The sequence below is a fragment of the Lonchura striata genome, chromosome 27 (assembly GCF_050655825.1).
Source record: "Lonchura striata isolate lonStrDom1 chromosome 27, ASM5065582v1, whole genome shotgun sequence".
In the NCBI taxonomy this organism is placed as follows: Eukaryota; Metazoa; Chordata; class Aves; order Passeriformes; family Estrildidae; genus Lonchura; species Lonchura striata.
This window is the reverse complement of record NC_140729.1, coordinates 2,820,597-2,842,051: the sequence shown is the minus strand read 5'-3', so window position 1 is coordinate 2,842,051 and position 21,455 is coordinate 2,820,597. Positions and strand designations below refer to the sequence as shown.

Genomic DNA, 21,455 nt, shown 5'->3' with positions numbered 1-21,455 from the left:
GCAGGGGAGTGACTCCACTGCCGCCCTGCCCAGACCCTGGGTGGGTCTCAGAGGCTTCATTGTTCCCTGAACACCTCCTAAATCACCGACATTTCTTATCCGTCACGCAGCTTTACACTTACACTTTGGTTTGCAGAGAGTCAGGACAGGTAAAACATCATTTTGGATAACAAAGTGTTAATTTAAAATAATACATCAAATTGTTCCATGTTACAATCCAGGCTGAATTCTCAGCACAGCAGGAAAGGGACGAGTCAGAGAAACTATTTCCATGGAAAACAAAGGTTTGTAAAGTCAAAGCAGATTTGCCTCTCCTTGGAGTTACACCAGGACTCTTTGGCTCTGTGGAAGTAACAGAGATTCTTCTGCCTTATGATCCCTTTTACTCCTCTCTCTTATCAACCAATGTTGACTACACCAAACCCCCCAGCACTAGCCAGCTATAATGGACTTTGGGATCAAATACCTTCTTTAGGCACTGTTTAACTAGGAAGAATGTCTGTAATCCCCGAAAGGAGCCATTTGTGCTCTAGGCTGCCTGGTGGGAACATTCGAGTCTCCTGCTTCCCTGCTGCTCTCTTTTAGGTGGGACATGTTTGCAGTGCCAGCATGCAGGAATGCTGTAGTTGATCCTTATCCTGCTCCAATGGTGTGTTCCACAGCTCCGTACCAGGGACAGGATTTATCTGTGGGTGACAGACAGCGTGTCCGTCCATTCGGGTCGGCTCCCTGGCATCCTCTGATGGCAATTAAGGAAATAACAAATAGGATTTGTGATACAAACTGCTCAAAACACTCTCAAAATTAAACTAAAGCCTCGGGCCTGGGACACGGGTCGTACAAGGAAAGAACAGATTAGTTAATACGAAAATCAGCACGTTTTTCTTTCTATTTCGTGCCTTGGATTCGATGGCTGTGCTTAACAGCAGGGCCTGCAGGGGGCGCTCTGTGCTGCTCCCGCTTCCCAAGGCCCCAAATCCCGCGGTTGGTGGCTCAATTCTGGAAATTAATCATCTCCAGATGGACCATCCAACATGGTCAGGAGCTTTGATGAAGATAAGAAGGTGTAATGGCTGTATGGACAGAAATTCAAGACAAGAACCAGAATTGAGTGGTTCTCCGAGGGGCTTGATAATGGATCAGGATTCTGACTCTCCTGCAGGATTTAGACCCGCAGCAACGCCTCCATTTGCAAGGGCAGCTCTCAGGTACGGACAGGTACAGCAGCCACTGCTACTCCTGGTGCTTTTGTGCACGGTCCTGCCAGGCTCTGGCTACCAGGCAATGGAACCACAGAGGTGACAAGGCAGATTTCCTTCTCGGCCCGCCACCAACTCAAGGAATGAGAAAAGAAACTCTGACTCACTGTACTTGTAACAAAAAAGCAAGAGGAAAGGAAGCTGCTCCTGTGATATTTCTGACATTTACCAGCCCACCATAACCAAGAAAAATAGCAGCAGCCAAGTTAAGTAAGTATGAGAATTCATGCAGGAAAATTCTTTTTCTCTGTAACAGTTTCTGTTAGGTTTCACATCATATATAACACTTTAGAGTGCTAATCCCAACAAATCTCGGTATTTCTCTAAATGTTTCCACATTGTGGCTGCCTTGGAAGTGTTGACCTGGATCAACCTGTTCTAGTGGAAGGTGTCCCTGCCTATGGCAGAGGGTGGGACTGGATGAGCTCTGAGGCCCCTTCCCACCCAAAGCATTCCATGATTCCATGATAAAGGACAAGTGACAGTGAACACGTAGACTCAGGCACACTGGAGCTGACTCTGCGAGCTGTTTTAGCACTGCCTAGAGAGAGGTTTCTGCACGCTGCAATTACTCCTAATAACGCGCTTTGGGAGCCCACGCTCCCGCGGCTCCGCCAAGCCTGGCTCCAGGGAACACCTTTCCCTGCACACACCTGCGCTCCCAGCCCGCGCAGGGCTGGGATCAAAGCTACCACAGCCTCAGCGAGCAACATTTTCTGACAACGTTCCCAATCCACTTCAGTTCTTTCCCACAATCTGATGTCAGACTATCAAAAATCACAGCCGGATCCAAAAGTTCACAGCGCTCACACAAATGCAAAGATTTGAAATAAATTCCAACAACTCCTTCCTGTCAAAAATGCTGTTAGAAAACATGTCACCAGATTTTTATCAGTTATTAAAGCTGAATCCATTAGGAAAGCATGAAAAGGCACTCAAGAGCACTTTAGTCACTCTTTTTACTGGCTGTGGGCTGCCCAAAATACAGACAGTTGGCACAAACCTCAGTTTCTAATAAAAGGAAGATATAAAGCTGAATATGGGTGTCAGAGTCTGGTGGAAAGCCACAGCTCTTAGTTAATGTATCAGCCAGGACTGCTCAGGAAGGGACTTTCCTGGTACACACAAACATGGGTAACACAGTCCTTTATGAAAGTGGCACAAAATGTCAAAAGTAGTGAGAAATCCCTTTTTGCTCCCTTAAAGTTGTGTGACCAGCAGGGCAGGCAGAAGCAGGGCTCCAAAGGGGTTTCCATGGGCTGAGAGTTGCCATGAGGTGTTAAAAGTGTTAAAAACACCTCCCTGGCAGCAGCTCCAGAAACCAGAGGCTGCAGGGCTTGCCCTCACAGATTTTCTCACTGAGCCCAGCCAGAGATCTTCACGCTCTGAGAATTCCTGTCAAGAAAAAAAACTGAGTATGAAAGCACCAGTAGGATCAGGAAAGCCCAAATACAAGGATCCACCAGGAAGGTACTAAGAGAGCTCCTTGTTTTCTAATTAGATCCAGAAATAATGTTTAAACTAATGTTTAAATCTTGCACAGTCAAATCTCTGCCCTTTCTGGAAGCTGTGGCTTACCCCTATGATCAGAATATATTCATACAAAATTAACAAGAGAAATAATAATATATAAGTCTATAAATACAAGTATACGCATGAATATATATGAGCACATAGATATAAATAATAGACATACAAATGCTTTACTGATGGGAACAGAACAAAACAGCTCAGCTGTGGGCTGTGAGCCCTATCTACCCTGTGTCCCTCCCAAGTCTAGGATTTTTTTTTGAGCAGGAATTTTCCATGGGGTGTATGGGAAGATCCCTGTGGATAGCCCCAGGCTGCTCCCTCAGTGCAGCGTGCAGAGGCCATGGCAGGTGTCCAAGAGCCACCGCTCCCCAGCCTGGGACAGGCTCAGTCCCTTGGGCTTTGGCAGAGGCCCCTGCACTGCCTCTGCTGCTGCCTGCAGAAACCTGACTTTTGGAACACATCCTCCTGTCAGTTGGATGTTTGACTCTCAAATAATAGTTTCCAGCCCAATCATACCTTGCTGAGATTTACCAGCCAGATAACAGGTTAAAGGAAGTGTGAAAGCACATCCAGTGAGTTTGCTTGCACTCCCTAGGGCTTGGTGCCCCAGCTGAGCCTTTCTTCCCACACTATCTTTAATCACACGATAAGAAAATTTGGTTTATTTTCCTGTCTCAGGTACTTTACTCCCTGATTTGCTTTATCATTAGAGTTCTGGAATGATGGAGGAGTCAGGAGTTTAAAGCTAGTTATGTTTCTAGGGAAACAGGGACAATAATGAAGCAATTCCACACCACAGCCAGTTTCAAGAATTTGCCAAGTATTTACACTGCTCTCAGTTAAAGTGCTTGAGCTCTTCAGGAGAATCTTTTATTTACTTTCCTCATACCAATCTTTTTAAATGTTCTATAAATGACAATCATTGAGAAATTAAATTCTGTGCTCCAATAGCACTGCAGCAGCTTGGGCAGGAATTGTTCCAGTTCTGCTCAAATCATTGATCTGTCATTTCTGTCCTGCCAGGAGCAAACCAGAGCCCTAGACAGAAATGTCTTGTCCTGTGTCTCACTCTCACAATTTCTGTTAACACAGAACCCTTGCACAACCTTATTTCTCACCTCTTTCAGTGCAGAAACTCTGCCTTTTCTTCACCAATCCCTCTACCTTGCAAAAATAGTCATTTTGAGCAAATGCCCAGTGTTGCTCTGCTCTTCCCAACCCTCTTCTCCAGCCACACACAGCTGTGTGTGCATGTGCTGGGACCTGCCTCTTCAGCACAGCAGCATTCTTGTCTCACAATCTATTGGCACATTCAGGGAATATATGGCAATGCCAGGACAGCTGAGAATTGTATCTTGGGCAAACCATAACTGCAGTTACCTTGCTACCAGCTGCAGATCAGAGCTTGTTTTGTTGTCACTAGTTCTTCCCACAAGGAAGTTTAAAAGAAAAAATAGAAAATGTTGTGCTTGAATTAATAAGCTGCAAATACTTCATGCCTCTGATCTTCAAAATGGGAGAAAAACATCCCAAGTTGTGTTCTTAAGAGGGCCCATGACATGATCTGTGGGGAGGGTGGAAAAAGTTCATATGGGCAAAAGAAGAGATGGAGACTCAAAATGTGCACATGAAAAAGTAACACATGAAAGCAAAGGCAGAAAGGAAGAATTACCAGAAGGGACAAACAGTTAAAATTGAAAAGGTGAATCTAGAATAATAAATTGGTTTTGCTCATTCATCCACAGATGCATCCATGGAACTGCAGGCACCAACAAAGTTGGTTAAAATGCTCAGTAAGTTCATTAAAGTGTAACTGCATTAGCTATCCCTGGAAGCAAATTCAGCAGGATGTGGAAAGAGAGGAGGATATACCAATGTCCTCAAGGGCAAGAAAAAAAGGGTTTACAGGACAACTAATAAAGCTACTCTGAAACATATGAATGGTTTTATAAAGCAGTGGTGACTGGCAAGGCAGAGAAGATAAAAGTAAAGCAGAACCAGGTCTTAGCCAGGAGCTTGGGTGTGTCTGGATGACTCTGCTTGAAAAAATGTGTCTCCCTTCCCTTCTGATAAGGTGCAGATAAGGGAAATTCCCTGTGCTGACCATTCCTTATTGGGAAAAAGCTGACCCTACCATAAATTGGGTTTATAGTACTGGGAGAAAAAGAGACCTGCACTGAATGCTAGCAGCACCTTCTTCAGCTTGCCATACTGAAGGCTTTTGCAAGCATTTAAATACAGATTCTTGCTTTAAGGAGTCCCTACCAAAACAAACACATGCAACCATTAAGGTAAACAGAAATGGAAAGTTAAAATATTTAGAATTATGTTTTAGTAAAAATGCTGAAAGGGAGGGATTGATTTGGTATTAGAGGCTTATGCTGTATTTGGTGTTATATATCAGATTAATTCATTTGACAGTGTGCCCCAATCCTTTCTTCTTCCTGACACTTCAGCTGTACTTCCAAATTGCCACTAAGAATTGCAGTTTGTTCTTTGGGGGATTCTTCCCTGTAAGCTCATGCAAACCCAAACCTGCCTGCAGTGCCAGATCAACATTCTGACAGTGTAATATATGGTGATTGATGCTTTTACTCAAGATATTGCAGAGGCCATCCAGAAGCCTTCCAGATCCTAGTTTTCATGAGCTGGATCATAAAAATATTATGCAGCATCACAGATGAACTTTTTATTTTGCAAAACCCAAAAATGCACTGCATTGAGGTCTTGATATGGGAGTCCAGGGAACGCTGAAAGAGTACCTGGAGGGACAGATGTTCATCACTCCTTGCATCAGGAGATATATCTCAAAAAGAACATGCTGGTATTTATTCTCCTCTCAGCTTCTTGCTTTTCTGTTCAGTGGAGAAAAGCACACGCACTGGTGCTTTTTACGCTCTAACTATGGACATAATGTTTAGCAAAAAAATAACTGTTCTCCAGTTGCTTTCTCTCATCACCTCCTGACACCACTATTTCATCTGTTCACAGCCCTGGGAGCAGTTACTGGCTGGGCAGGTTTGTCCCACCCAGGGCTGAACAGGACATTCAGGTCTCCAGGAGGAACTGGTGTGTCTCTGGCAGCAGGAGCATCCCTGGGCCTGTGAGGGTTGCAGGCTGCACAGTGCTGCAGTGCAGGATGGAGATCTGTGAAGGGCAAAGTCTGTGCAGAGAGGGAAGAGCTCTGCTCTGGTGTCCTGGGGCTGAAGCGTGGTACATATCCTGTGCGTATCCAGTATCTATCCCACACCTGAGTCACTGCAGAATTCCTCCTGATACAGCCTCCTCATTACCTGGTGATAACAGGTGCCTTGGCTGGCCTCCCATTTGCTGTTTGCTCTTTCCCTCCCTGAATTTGCCCCGCAGTTTGACGCCTCTGTACACAGGGAGTGAAGCTCATTGTGTAGCCTGAAACACCTGGAGCATTTTTCATGGGTATAGAAAGGCCTGGCTGCTCACAGGAGATGCAAATGCTGCCAGGCCAGAACTTCCTTCCTCCAAAACACTTCTGAGGAGTTCCACAGAATTTGGAGGAAATGAGAAAGAGAAGGGAAGGAAAGCTCTGAGTATCCCCATGTGTGTTAGGGATGCTCAGGGAAGAGCTCACAGTAATGAAAGCTTTTGAAAATCCATCTTGGATAATAGAGGACCTGAAAATTTTAGAAATAACATTTTCATGACTTTCAAAGACCAGAAGATGAAGTGATTCTGTTTCTTCTCTTTGCTTCTCTCTTTCAGTAGCAATCAAAGGACTCAGTGTGTAATCAGACACTTGTTTCTGCTCACTCCCCAGGTACTCAGGGATGTCACTGCTTTTCTCTGCTACAGGTACAGCCATGGCTGCTTCAGGAGGATTCTTGTGTCCATAGAAAACCAGACTCTCAGACACAGCACGTTCTCTGTTAGGCCAAACGGAACCAAGAGTAAAGACAGAAAGAGTGAAAACTTCCTTTCTGAAAGAAGACATTTTCTCAAGGGGAATGAGGGAAACAGAGGGGCGGGAACGTGAAGGTCCACACACATTGTTCACCATTTGGACTCCTTACAAGCTCTGCTATCAGGCTGAATCACCCTGTTAAAACAAAGCTTTGTGTGACTCCGCTCTGACCGCGGCGTTGGCCGCAGTGGGTGCGCTCCTAACCCCTTTGTTTCCACGTAGGTAAATCTAACCAGGCTTAGGAACGCTTCCCTCGGTAGGGAGCCGCCTCCTCCAAATCCCACCTTTTGCTTCCAGCGGCCCCGGTCCGGGGGAGGGGATCGCGTCCCGCGTGTGGAGGTACTGGGGAAGGAAACAGCCCACTCCACAGCCACTGACCAATAAGGGGAACCGCCGTGTTGGCAGAAGGCTTAGGGCTGATAAATTCCATGGGTCTCAGATAACACATTCTGGAGACAACTCCCATTGTCACCTGCATAAAAGCGGTGCGGTGGGGGAGCAGGGCACTCTCCTGCCTCGGGATCACGAATAGCTGAGGTGCAGCTTAGGTTGGGTCCTTGTTCTTCCTCTCCATGGCCAGTTACAGCTTCAGGCAAACCAGCTCCTCCATGGCGGGGGGGCCCGGCGCCTCCTCCCTCCGCTTCGGTGGCAGCTTCAGGGCCCCCAGCATCCACGGGGGATCTGGTGGCCGAGGTGTGTCCGTGTCCTCTGCCAGGTTCGTCTCCTCTGGCCTGGGAAGCGGCCTGGGAGGTGGCTATGGTGGAGGCAGCTTCAGCAGCAGCTTTAGCTACGGGGGTGGCCTGGGCGGCGATGGCCTCCTCTCGGGAAATGAAAAGGCAACCATGCAAAGCCTGAACGATCGCCTGGCCTCCTACCTGGAGAAAGTGCGTGCGCTCGAAGAGGCAAACTCTGACCTTGAAACCAAAATCCGAAACTGGTACCAAAAACAAGGACCAAGCCCAGCTCGGGACTACAGTCCTTATTTCAAGACTATTGAGGACCTTCGAGACAAGGTAGGTGTTAATATTTATCTAAAGTCATCTTAGATTTCCACTTACAAAGGAAGCACGAAAACCCAAAAAGTTCCTTAGGGAAACCCCACAAAGCATTTCAGGTCATGGGAAAGGGAGACATGAGATGTAAATGCAAGGAATGGGTGGGGGGATAAAGTCAATGTCAATATGGAATTATCTACTTTTTTAAATGCTAGCCAAGGGGAGGTAAAAACCAGTCAGTGGGGGATGCCCAAGTACTGACGTCTGATAATGTTTGCTTTTAACAAAGCATGTTTATACACATGCTGGTCATGCACACACATATGACCAATTAATGTATGTATGACCATATATAAACTGATATGTAATGAGAGCCAAGCAGTGACAGCAACCTGCCGGTCTCTGCAACCTCTCACCTGCCACAGAGCTTGAAAACCCTCAGAGGCCCAGACACACTGCTTTAACAATGAAAATAAAAACAGGTTTAGAGTAATTTCTTTTTCATATTTACCATACTTAACCTTGGAATTAAGTGAACTGAAACATTTGGCGTAGGAAAAAAGGAAACAACAGATATGAAGTAATCAATCCTATACATTAATGCAGGATTTGCCCCAAAAGCCCATGGGTACCTGATAACAGATTGCTGAGCTGATACACACCCTGCACAACACAGGGAGTAGCTGACTAACTATGTAAATAAAAGAAAGAAAACTTGAGGTTTAGTTTTCTGAGTTCAGTCTGGAGTTCATGACCGCTCCCACGCAGGTTGCTTCTCCTTGCTACAACCTACCCACATTCTCTCCTGATTTAAAATCCAAGCTCCGCTGATGGCAGAACTGGCAATGGGATTTCATCCTGTTAGTATTTTCTTCCTTTCTTTTATTCCCCTTAGTTAGGAGTGGGAAACCATACAGCTGGTTTGTGGATGACCTTTTGAGTTTTAGAAGTGGCAGGCATAGAAGACGTACTTTCCAGGTAAAACTGAACAGAGATTCCTTCTAAATAAAATTTCCTTCAGAGCCTCTCATCATGCATTAAAATAATCAATAAACACTATCCTGGGTTTCTAGGAAATAGAAATGTGATCAAAGATGGTCTCTCAAAGTCTTCTCCCTCTCAGCCAGCATGTAGTTTTGTCTTACTGTGGAACTTCTACATAAAGCCACTTCATACACCAGACACAAAGATGTGTCCAAAAGAGAATCCTGGCAGAAGTATGTGATAAATGTGTGATGTTTGCTGCAGATCATTGATCCTTCCCTACATCTCTATTTTCTGCAGCTACAGATTAAATAGACTCTTCACTCTTATCTGCACAGCAGGGAAGCTGATAACAGTTGTTTCAGCCTTAGTAATGAGCTCTCATTGTTTGCAGATCCTTGATGCCACCATTGATAACGCCAGGATCGTGCTGCAGATTGACAATGCCAGGCTGGCTGCTGATGACTTCAAAACCAAGTAATTTCCGAGAAGGAGATCTCATGAGCAGGCAAAAATCCTTGTTGAGCCAAAGGGCAGTGAAACAGGAATGGAATGCCCCTAAAACCCCTGTATGAATATTGGTTTGATCCTGTGCTTGCAGTTCAACCCTTCATATCCTTCCTAAGAGCACCACTGAAAATTTTGCATAATGTGCAATGTGGGGAGAAGGGTTTAATGCTTGATGACATTTGCTACACCATAAATCCTACAAACCCAGATACATTCATACTGTGTTTCTTGTGGGCTGGGTAATCAGTGAACCTGAATGGGTTTGTTCTGCTTTTTTAAGGTTTGAGAGTGAGCAAAATCTGCGCTTGGGCGTTGAGGCCGACATCAACGGCCTGCGCCGTGTCCTGGATGACTTGACCCTGTCCAGAGCCGACCTGGAGATGCAGATTGAAGGATTAAAGGAGGAATTGGCCTACCTAAATAAAAACCATGAGGAGGTAAGCTCCAAGAAATACGTTTAAAAGTGGCACTAGAAAAACAGCCTGTGAAGGTGTGGAGTCCCTCAGGATTGCCCTGGGCTCTTCAACAGTGAGGAAAAGATTCCTGTGTAGACTGGATCCCTCCTGCCGGTATCTCAGGGAGTCAGTCAGCCTTAGCCCTTGAAGAAAGGACAGAGGGTTCATAATATTTTCAGTTTACAATTGTACCCTCTTTTGTCTCCTCTGCCTTTTCCCACAGGAGCTGAGTACCCTGAGAGGGCAAGTAGCCGGTCAAGTCAGCGTTGAACTGGACTCTGCTCCGGGCATTGACCTGTCCAAGATCCTGGCAGACATGAGGGACCAGTATGAACACATGGCTGAGAAGAACAGGAAGGATGCTGAGGCCTGGTTCCACAGCAAGGTAAAACCCTCCATATTGTACAAACACTAACTAAAAAAATCCATGAAAGAAACAACTCTTAAAACACACAGAAAAATGCTGTGACAGCCCTTATGCCCCCACATTTCTCATGTACTGTTTTCCCTGTCTCAGACTGAAGAGCTGAACCGTGAGGTCGCTGTTAACACCGAACAACTGCAGAGCAGCAAGTCCGAGGTCACCGACCTGAGACGCACCCTGCAAGGGCTGGAGATCGAGCTGCAGTCCCAGCTCAGCATGGTAGGTCAGAATTTGCACTGCCTGACAACCCCTCTCTGAAAAGGGCCCATATTTCCTTCCCTACACGGAGTCCTGCACTGGCAGCAAACCTTTGCTGTCTGTGGTTTGCCCTGACAGAAAGCGGCGCTGGAAGGCACCTTGGCCGACACAGAAGCGCGATACGGGGCACAGCTGGCACAGATCCAGGGGCTGGTTGGCAGCATCGAGGCACAGCTGGCCGAGCTCCGAGCTGACATGGAGCGCCAGAACACCGAGTACAAGATCCTCATGGATATCAAGACTCGGCTGGAGCAAGAGATCGCTACGTACCGACAGCTCCTGGAAGGCCAGGAGTCCCAGTAAGAACCTTTTGCTCAGCCTCATAACGTCTGACCATGTCATGATGCTCATTTGCCACAGCACCTTGGTAAACACAATTAAATGCTCCTGGAGTTCTATCATTTTAAACAAATTTTTCTGGACTATGGTGGAGCTAGAAATGTTACAGTTACCATTTACATGAAGTGAGACCTTGAAGAGTTTCTAAACAGGAAGGGGAACTGACATTCAGCACAGTAGATTAATTGCTACTAACAGTTGAAGTGATCAGCTGCATCACAGTCAGGAAAAGTGTAGTTAATAATGTTTTACAAAATATAAAAATTAATACCAAATTCCCATAATCTCCCTGTTACCAGGTGGAGAACTCTTACCCAACAGGAATCAGTGGGAGGAAATACTGGGAAGAGAAGTGAAGGCAGTCACTGAGTGACTCCCACATGGGAGCGCAGCTCAATCTCATCTCACACAGCCTCATGGAGACAAAAAATGAGGCAGGGGTTGAATGGCTTTGGTTTCCTCTGTTACTTCTTTTCCATAATGTCTTTTTCCAATGCAGTTTAAAAATATATTTCCTATCACAACTCCCTGTCCTTGCTGAGAAGGAGGGCGGGGAGACAGCTCTGCACACAGTGTACCTGATTGATAGACAATTTGCTTTCATCCATCCTCATCTCATGCAGCATTTGATGTATTAACTCTTCTTTCACTTGTTATGTTTGTTCCACAGGATGTTTGGCTCCCTTTCAGGAACTGCCGGTAAGAATTCTTTCTCTTTCAGAAGTTTTATTTTCTAAAACCACATAACTGGTAGTTGAGTCTATTTTAGAGACTAGGGTCAGCATAATTTGTCACAAAAAAACAGTAACAAATGATGTCTCCAGTTAGAATGGAACAAATTTCAGCAATTAAAATATGTCAGATATCAGAAAAACATCTCAGACTCTGCTACAGTAAAGGCTAAGTAAAGCACAAAACACTAAATCATTTCCCCAGATGAAAGGACACAGGAATTGAAGCTTGGCCAGCTCGGGGGAATTGCAGGAACATGCCAGTAAAACCTGCCTTGAGCTGTTAGAGGTCAGCAGTGTCATAAAAGGGATGAGTCAAATGCAGGCAACGGAGAGGAAAAGTTCTGAAGGAAGGGAATGAGAGATGAGGCCCCAGCCAAGCCCAGTGCCCATCACAGAGTGGTCTGTGTGAGCTGGGCTTAAATAATTGCTGTTTTTTCTCTCCATGTTACTGCAGACAAAAGAGACAAGCACTGAAGGTCCTTCAAAGGTCATCTGCCAACTGAGAAAAAGCAAACACATGTGGATTGAGATGGAGAAATCACTCTGAACTGCTAGAAATGACTGTTGGAGCACAGAAAGTTCTTGGCCACACAAAGTTTAGGCAGATTAATTCACTTAGTGATGATTAAGATGTGAATTGGGTCAGCTTTGCAACTAGTTATAGGTTTTGCATGTACTGAATTTCTGCATCTACTCAAATAAATATTATATTCTTGCAATCTTTGCTTCTTTGGAGGTACTGTGATAATTCACTGAAGTTTGGCTTTACTCAGGCAGGAATTAGCCAGCCAGCCTCCTTGAGACTGCTCACAGTTTGGGGAGTTTGGGCTCCATCCTGATTCTTGCTGGCTCCTCTTGCTGGCAGGAGCTTGGAATACAGAGGCAGTGGCATCCCCAGCCCCTTGGAGGGGGACACAGGAGTGACCTGGGTTTCTCAGTATGATGCTGTGCACTCTGCAGAGCAGGGGCAATGGGATGGGAAGGGGCTCTGGAGAGCAGCAGGAGCTGGGAGATGTTTCATAGGGTAAAATCCAAAGTAAAATACTGGCTCGTAGATAATTCCTGCAGGAGCACATAGGGGTGAGCCACAGCTGGGAGAATTCTTCACTTCCTTTCCCCATCCACACAGACCTTACAAACCTTTAGCACCAATTCCAGCCCACTTACCTCCTATGCCATTGCAAGGATATTATCCTAACTGAAATTCCAAGTGGAATAATTTTTAGTTCCAACACCCAGAAATCACTGGTTTTATTTGCTACTAAACTGACAGCCACAAAAAATTCAGGGATTGTGCTAAAAACAAACCATGGTTCCAGCCCAACCAGCACCTTCCCAGTTCCTGCTATTACCAGAGGCACATTTTGCTCCACAGATGGGGGAGAATGAAAACAGGGATATGCCCAGACTGAAAGTATCCCAACACTGATCTCCCCCAGAATAGATCAGTTTGCAGTCTGTGTTTCATGAAGACAAAATAAAATCCTTCAGCTCTTCTCTCCTTGGCCCTGGGGAATGTCCATGATCTCTTGTTCACAACTAGATGTTCACAACAGATCAATGGAGTGTTCGCATGGCATGGAGCACCCCAAGCTCTGGACCTCCTCTCTCAAGGTGGGGCAATCCTCTTCAATCCAAGGGTGCTGGTGCTTGGGTTTGGTTCTGCAGTGACTCAGATGATCTGTCAACATCAGCTGTCACTACTGCCACTGACAATCCCAGCTCAGCCTCTGGAATGAAGTATGGTGGCATTAAGCAGTGGCTTCACTTTGACAGGGGAAAACCGTGACAGGAGAGAAGACTAGTCAAAAAGACACAAAGAGACAAGATGGGGGGAACAGGGAGAAAGATGGGCAGAATCAAAGGGAACAGTGGCCCAAGAGGCACATGGGGAGCAGGGGATCCTTCAGAGCTCACCCATTTCTGTAGGGTTCACTTCTGGAAGAGCCAGGAGAAGAAGATTTTGTGCATTCAGTACAGGCAGTTGCTGAGTGCAGGCACATTAACACATGCTTTGTACCAAACTTACTCTGTACAACACCGAGACCTGGAAACCTCCCTACATGAAAGAACAAACAGCTCCAGCTCTGTTTTGTAATCTTAACAAATCCCATTCCCTGAGAGCAGTTTCTTGTGACAAAAACAGTCAGGGTGGGAGCTCAGTGTTGCAGATTTCTGGTATTGTCCAGCTGCAAATGTGCACGTCTGACAAGAAATTCTCATGCTCCAAGAATGCAAGCTATAAAAATCCTGAATTCTTGTTTTTATAGCTTAGTTCTAATTTTATTTCATAATTTTATTTTATAATTTTGTTTTATAATTTTACTAATTTTTTCCTGTATCTGTAAGGCAATAGAGGATTTCTGGTAAAATGTTTTATATAAATCACTCAGATACTATAATTTTAGCATCTGGTTCAAGAAAAAATGTGTTTTCTAAAGGCATGTCATGTCTCCTCTGAGTGATGGTTTTATCACTCATAGAGTGATCACTGAGATGACAAACAAGCTGCTGCTTGACTGGAACTTGCTGTCCTGAGAGGAGGGGCTGGAGTGTGTCAACTCCGTTAATCCCACAGCAGAGGTAACAAAAGAGAAAGAGTTTATGCAGCTCAGACATGTCAGGAAATGTCTTCCAGGAAAGCACCGTGGAAGATGACAAACCAAGAAGTTCAGGTACCACAGATACAATTCTGAGATCGTGCAAAGGATGAGTCCATGTGTCATTGGATAAGGAAGGAACCTCTGAGCAAAGGTAGTGAGACCAGAATAAAGGCATAAGCTTGAAAGAGCTTTTTTTTTTTTTTTTTTTTTTACTTCAGCAAGTGATTTGCTTCTGTTTCCCTGTACAGCCTGTAAGGAGAAAATGCTGTAGAAATCGTTGTCTAAATTATGTTATGGGGCATGATCTGTATTGGCTGCTTGATTTATTTTGTTTCCCAATGATAAATATCCAACAGAAAGAAACAGCTTTTATCTGCTGCCTGGTTTTTGTAAGCGTTCATCTGATACTGATCCAGCATGACGCCTGGGGCATGTTAGAAAGCAGCAAAGTGTGTTTCACCATTGACCTTCCAAAGGACTTATCACACCTGAGTGAAAGAAGACTCAATGAAAACTCCCCAAAGTTTCCTACTAAATTTTGTGGTGTTTTGTTGCTTGGTTTTTTTAATGGAATATGATTTGCTTATTGTGAGCTGTCTCCATTGAACAGCCCCTGGCAGTGCACACAATTCGGGGCACTGATTACAGGGGTCTTTAAGACAATTTTTTATCTTCAGGAGGGCTTGTCTGAACTTGTTTTGTGAGCCACCAACCCTGGGAGACAGTGGGATCTGGCAAGGTACACAGACCATTAATCTGCCCAGCAGCAAAACTGAAGGGCTGTGGCAAAGGGCCAGGTTCAGTTTGAAACATGTTTCCAGAGCAGTGAACACCCACCCATGTGCTCTGCTCAGCCTGCAGTGAGTGGCCATGCCCAGAGCCAGCCTGCAAGGTCACATCACAGCTGGACTCTGCCATTTCTTCCCTCCCAAGTGCACATCTCCAAGTGAAAATGCTGTGCATTCCTTGTGCCTGCATTAACATCTCAGCTGGAAATATCAGAAACCCCCCCGGTTTATTCCAACAACTCCCATTACACTGTGAGCCTTGGCTAATCCGAAATCCCAATCCTGAGTTCTAAACTCAGCTTCTGTACTGCCAAAGACTGTGCTAAAAACAATGCTCTTCTTAGGATGTTTTTAGCAAAACGTATCAGTTTTCTTCTTTGAGCTTTACTTGAGGTCCTGTGTTGTGCAGACAATGGGGTGCTCTGCAAACCCCACACTCTTCAAACCCCATGCCCAGCAGGGCACACGGGTAGCTCTTGCTTCCTCACACGCTGCCCAAATCTGCCTTCCCTGCAGGGTGAGCAGGGCTGAATGAATGAATTCCTGAATTTCACTGGCAATTTATCAGCTCAATTATGTATTTCTGTTTAGACTCCTGCTTTAAATGAAGGATTAAGGTGCCTCTTTGAGTGTTTCTCAAGACTTATTTTCAAATACTACTCCATTTCCTTGAACACATTGGCATTAAACACATGTATTGCTATAAGAACAGCATTATCTTAAACCCATTCTCTTTATATTTATATATACAGGATCTTAGTCCTCCCACATTTACTCTTTTAACTGAGTTGTTTCAAGCTGTGATACCTTTCTGAACTATTTCATAATGATTAATAAATTTACTGTTTCCACTCTCCCTTGCACACTGATGGATGCTGATTGTTCCTCACATAGTGCCATGAATAGATGCTTTTTGTAATAAAAATTCAGACTCCAAAAATCTAAATATTAGTTCCAAGAAAAAAATCAATAAGAACATTTCTAATTCAATTCCAAAATTTTAAAGGAAAAAAATACAGATAGAAAAGGAATAATGGTGAGATGAAGAGATGATTGTACATTTTTCAATGAAAAGAGAATTTTATTTAAGCCTCAATTTTAGAAAAAGTTGATTTTCTGAAGGTAGCCATGGTGAGCATTGTAAATAGGTAAGTGGGTGGGGCTGAACTCACTTTGTTTTTCCATTCTTAAATGTCAGAGAAGTAAACTCCAAGTTTCAGAACTATAGCCTGAAGAAAAAACATCATCTGATTCATGCCTTTTGTTTAATTAAAAAAAGAAACCCCAAGCCCAAGCCCCTGCGATGTGCTGCCAGCACTGCTTGTCAGGAATGTCATCATAGCTGGCCTCACCTCTAGGGAGGAGGAATTTTGGAGGGAGGGCTGCAGTGGGGTTTGTCTCCCAACGCCCGGTCGTGAGCATATAAAAGAGGCACGAGGGCAGTGAAGGCACAGGCTGTCTTCTCTTGCCGGGCTGCATAACTGACCCTTGCTCCTGCTCTTGCTTCAGCCATGGCCACTTCCTTCATGAGCTCTTCCTCCACCTACGGGGGCGGCTTTGGGGGCGCCGGGGGCAGCAGCTCTCGCCTGTCCTCGGTGCGCGTCGGAGGCACCTGCCGGGCCCCGAGCATCCACGGCGGCTCTGGCGGCCGGGGTGTCTCCATCTCCTCAGCCAGGTACGTCTCCTCTTCAGGAGGAGGCTGCGGCTTTGGCGGGGGCTATGGAGGAGGCTTTGGAGGGGGAGCAGTCTGTGGCTTTGGAGGGGGCTCTGGCTTTGGAGGGGGCTCTGGCTTTGGTGGAGGATTTGACTTCAGTGGTGGCTTTGTTGGTGGCGATGGCCTCCTCTCTGGCAATGAGAAGATAACCATGCAGAACCTGAATGACCGGCTGGCTTCGTACCTGAACAAGGTACGAGCCCTGGAAGAGGCCAATTCAGAGTTAGAAGTGAAAATCCGAGACTGGTACCAGAAACAAGCTCCCACCAGCCCCGCCCGTGACTACAGCAATTACTACAAGATAATTGAAGAGCTCCGAGACAAGGTATGGCATTCATATGTAGAGGAGTTTTAAGAAGGCAAAAGAATTTTGGAACTGCATGTTCCATGTCTTTAAAATAATTACAAAAGAAGTAGTGAATTCCTCATCCCAAATACATCGAGGTCCAGAGCATTCTAGCAGAATGGAGTAGCCTCTTCTCAATTTAAACACAAATATCTTACCCTGACAATGTGATGTTTGTTGAAATTAAAATGATTGCAATAAAAGTTAGCAAAATGTGTTTAGAATTATCAATATATTTATTCAGGAATCAAATAGTAAAGAATGTGACAGGTAGGCCTCAAAGGCTGGAAAAATAATTCACCTGGCTACAGATAAGATCAGGTATATACAAACACATTTCCCATTTCCCTGTGGTTCTAATTTGTCTTGCATGGAGTATCACAGCTCTCTGGTTTGCTCATGGAATGTGGATCAGATATTTTACCATTATTCACAGGAATTTTTCTCCCTGTTTCTAATTGCCAGATCCTTGCTGCTACCATTGACAATTCCCGGGTCATTTTGGAGATTGACAATGCCAGGCTGGCTGCTGATGACTTTAGACTGAAGTAAGTTCACCTGAAGCTCATTTGTCTTCACTCTACTTGTCACTCTCTCTAAACAGTTTTTTCTTTAGTAACTTCAATACAAAACATCCTGGCAAGCAGAATCCATTGATGAAGGACCAATTCAGAGTATAAACCTGACAGAACACAGCATTCAGATCACTGAGCTGTTTGCAGGATCAGTTATAGCCTGTGTCTTCATTTTTTTGTGACACTCAAATATTTTTACTAGCCTGAATCACAGGGGAAAGAAGGCAGGAATAGGTGGGATTTTCACTTAGAAGGAACTGAGTGGGAAGAAGAGGTTGCTATGGGGCTTCAGCATTTCTCTGCTGGAGTCTGAAATTTAGAGTCAGGTGGGGCTTTTGCAGCTCCCAGGCTCAGCAGCACATCAGATGATAAAGGTCCATGTGCAGCTGCCTTCCCGGCAGGAATGCACCTGCAGGTTTCTCTTTTCCCTCCTGTGTCCCCAGCAGCCCTGCCCCACCTGTGCTTTCCTACACAAATCTGGGATGACACTGCAAAACTCCTGTCCTGTGTGACAATGTTTCTATGGATGCTGATAATCAGTATTATGTTCTGCAAGGTGAAATGTCATGTCTCCCTCAAGAACAAAATCATATGGCTTTGTCTGTGCTTCCTTTATGCTGTATCTGGATATTGGAACAGCTTTATTGCTTTTACACTTCTAAATCTGTATCATCTACAGTCCACTGTTGCTCCCATATGTGATCATTTTATAGCTCTGTTGAATACAACCACAGAAACATTCCAGTGCTTGTTTCTTTTTTGAACTGCAGGTATGAGAATGAGCTGTTCCTGCGCCAGAACGTGGAGTCTGACATCAACGGCCTGCGCCGGGTCCTGGACGAGCTGACCCTGTCCAGAACTGACCTGGAGATGCAGATTGAGACACTGAAGGAGGAGCTGGCTTATCTGAAGAAGAACCACGAAGAGGTGAGAGTCCTGGCAGTGCATGGAGATCACTCCCCTTTGGATTTTAGCTCTTGCAAATGAAACATACATGTAAGTCACATGTAAATACGTGTGTCCTGTATGAGTACACAGAGATAGGGAAGCTGTTGCAATGAGAGAGAAAATGTGATAAGTGTTTTATGTGTGCTCCATCTGTGATACTTGATAGCACAGGTACTGTGTACCACAGCAGGGATTGCTGCGGGCAGGAGCAGTGTGAGAGGAGAGAGCCTGATCTTTTTGTGTCCTCTCTCTGCTGCCCATGCAGGAAATGAAAGAGTACTCGAAGCAGCTGAGTGGAACAGTCAATGTGGAAATGGATGCGGCTCCTGGCATCGACCTGACCAAAGTTCTTGCTGAGATGAGGGAACAGTATGAAGCTCTGGCTGAGAAGAATCGTAAGGATGCTGAGGCCTGGTTCTTCACTCAGGTATGGTCACACCAATGAACAGCACAGCAATGCACTGCCTCAGCATTACTGCCTTGGCAGGTCCCTACCACCCTTTCTCAAAATTATGGATTTTTTTAATACATTTGTATGTGATTTTACAGTTGTTTTTCCTTTCAGACTGATGAGCTGAACCGTGAAGTTGCCACCCACACCCAGCAGATACAGACTGGCAAGTCAGAGATCACGGAACTGCGCCGCACCCTGCAGAGCCTGGAGATTGAGCTCCAGTCACAGCTCAGCATGGTACGGAGCTGCCCCGAGCACGCCATGAGGCACTGCCTCACACTGTCCCCTTCCTCCCTCGCTGTCTCACCTCTCCTCAACTCCCCTTCTGTGGGACAAACTTCATTCTAACCTGTTCTGACATTACTGCACTTCAGAAAGCCGGGCTGGAGGCCAACCTGCGGGACACGGAAGGCCGATACTGCGCACAGCTGGCTCAGATCCAGGTCCTCATCACCAGCGTGGAGGAGCAGCTGGGCGAGCTGCGCTGCGACATGGAGCGCCAGAACCAGGAGTACAAAATGCTCATGGACATCAAGAGCCGCCTGGAGCAGGAGATCGCCACGTACCGCCAGCTGTTGGAGGGCCAGGACTCACAGTATGTCACTGTCCCAGCCCTGATGAGCAGACACGGGTAACGACACGCTGTGAGCAGCGGGAGCTGAGGCTGCCAGGCTGACTCCGGAGCGCTCGGTCACACTCCTGCACACGCAGCCTTCGGAGCACTGGCAAAGCAGATGCCCGGCAAAGTCCCCGGCACTGCCATAACTCCAGCTAAACCTGCACATTGGTGCTCTGGAGGATTTGAAAATACAAATGTCACCATTTTGGCCATGATGAATTACAAAAGGCATCAGGCACAATATATCTCTCTCACTTAATCCTCTGGTTGCACTGGAATTAGAGCCTTCAGCCTGAGACAACCTATAATTACCTACTCCCAGTATTTCTTTAGCTCCCGGTTTTCTCCATTTGTGCACAGAGGTGAAAATATTCATCCTCACACACCAGTATCCCCAGCTAGAAAAGAGCCTGGAACTGACTTCAGTTTACTTCGGTAAAATCTACATTTTCATGCCCATTTCTCATATCTGATCTATACATTGAAGTACTTTTGATTTCTGAGAAGGAATCAGCTCCTTATATAGTTTCTAGAAGAGGCATTTTGAGGAAAGGAGCAATATAAGGAGACACCTCAGGACAAGGAACTGGTCTGACCACTGTTCCCATTCCCTTTCAAGTACATAGGGGTGGATTTCAAAGCTGAAAGCACCTTAGCACCACCTCTAGTAACAACACACCTCAGAACCAGCCATTGAGAGCAGCTATGTGAAATCCTGACTATCCACATAAATTCCTAAATGGTTCAAAAATTTCAGGGGACAGGGTCAGGAATGGTCATTAATCAAATATTTTTTTTTCTACAGGTTGTCAGGACTGATCCCCAAGGATGGTAAGGAATATTTTTATTTAATGAGGGGCTGAAATTAACAGGTAAAATAGGATTAAATAAACCTTTCAGCTTTGGATTTCTTCTTACTACCACAGGTTCCATTATCCCCACAATGAGCATGTTCTCTATCATGTTGAGACAAAAATATAATACTTTATTTTATATACATTTCTAAAATGAGTAGATTTTCAAAATTATTGCATGAACTGCTTGTGGGATTCTAAAATACCCAGATCTCCCAAAGAGTCATTCCTCTGCTGATTCACATAACATACAGGATGCTTCCAAATCCATGTCTGATGTGCACTCCTAAGGTTTTCTGGATGAAGACCAGGAGGGAAAGTGGATAAGATGTAAAGGCAGTTCTGCCTTTGATATGTAAAAGATCTTGTGAGGGAACAAACAAAGACTACCTCATTGTTCAGCTCCTCAGGGTCTTGGCAGGGCCTTAGTGTTTTTTTGTTGCCTATTTAATTTTTTTATTCCCCCTACAACAGCATTTGGGAGCAGTGGAAGAGGTCGCTCTGGCGCGGAAGATGATGCAAGATCTGGTTCTAACCGTGACAGGAGACACTAAGAAAGAAATACCAAATCTCCACGTGGACCCTGTGCAGCCTCCACACTGGCTAATGCTGAGATAAAGAGCCTTTCACTTTCCCAAATCACAAGAATGTAACCAAGAATGTCTTTCCTTAGATTTGCTCTGCCTTTCTACATGAACGCTGGCTCACTGGGTCAGAGATACCAAGCCTGTTTTCTGCTGATGCTCTATTGTGTCCTAACAATAAAGTTTCTGTTCTGCTTCTGCAAATAAATCCAGTCTAATGGTGTTTTTTGAAGCCATTGTGCCCCACAGCCCACAGGCCTTCCCAGCATGGCCTGCTGGAACCCAGCCAGGGGATACTCTGGGAATAACAACAGCAACAACAATAATAACCTTAAAAATAATAATAAAGATGGTGATGAATGGACAGATCAAGTACCATTAGATTCTGCCAGCCACCTGGAGCTGGTATCAGTAAAAACCAGAGAAGATAACATTAAAAAATCCTTAAGATCTTTGTTCTTAATTCCAAGGGCACAACAGGGCTACAACTCATGCACAAATAAAATGCATCTCTGAAAAAACTGCATATATTTGTGTTCCTG

General features: G+C 45.2%; 2 protein-coding genes across 2 annotated transcripts; both read left to right on the top strand.

The window, feature by feature from the left end:
- The first annotated feature begins 7,234 nt into the window (after positions 1 to 7,234).
- LOC110471926 (keratin, type I cytoskeletal 19) lies at positions 7,235 to 12,147 on the top strand. The gene is made up of 8 exons (XM_021532984.4): positions 7,235 to 7,742; positions 9,103 to 9,185; positions 9,499 to 9,655; positions 9,897 to 10,058; positions 10,191 to 10,316; positions 10,434 to 10,654; positions 11,365 to 11,393; positions 11,883 to 12,147. Exons 1-8 carry the CDS (start codon positions 7,302 to 7,304, stop codon positions 11,900 to 11,902), a joined length of 1,239 nt encoding a protein of 412 aa, XP_021388659.4. The 5' UTR covers positions 7,235 to 7,301; the 3' UTR covers positions 11,903 to 12,147.
- Positions 12,148 to 16,230: 4,083 nt separating this feature from the next.
- LOC110471860 (keratin, type I cytoskeletal 19-like) lies at positions 16,231 to 21,121 on the top strand. Its single transcript, XM_021532902.4, has 8 exons — positions 16,231 to 16,858; positions 17,345 to 17,427; positions 18,225 to 18,381; positions 18,668 to 18,829; positions 18,968 to 19,093; positions 19,231 to 19,451; positions 20,281 to 20,306; positions 20,804 to 21,121. The coding sequence occupies exons 1-8, from the start codon at positions 16,331 to 16,333 to the stop codon at positions 20,881 to 20,883; spliced, it is 1,383 nt and encodes a 460-aa protein (XP_021388577.1). The 5' UTR covers positions 16,231 to 16,330; the 3' UTR covers positions 20,884 to 21,121.
- Positions 21,122 to 21,455: the final 334 nt, after the last annotated feature.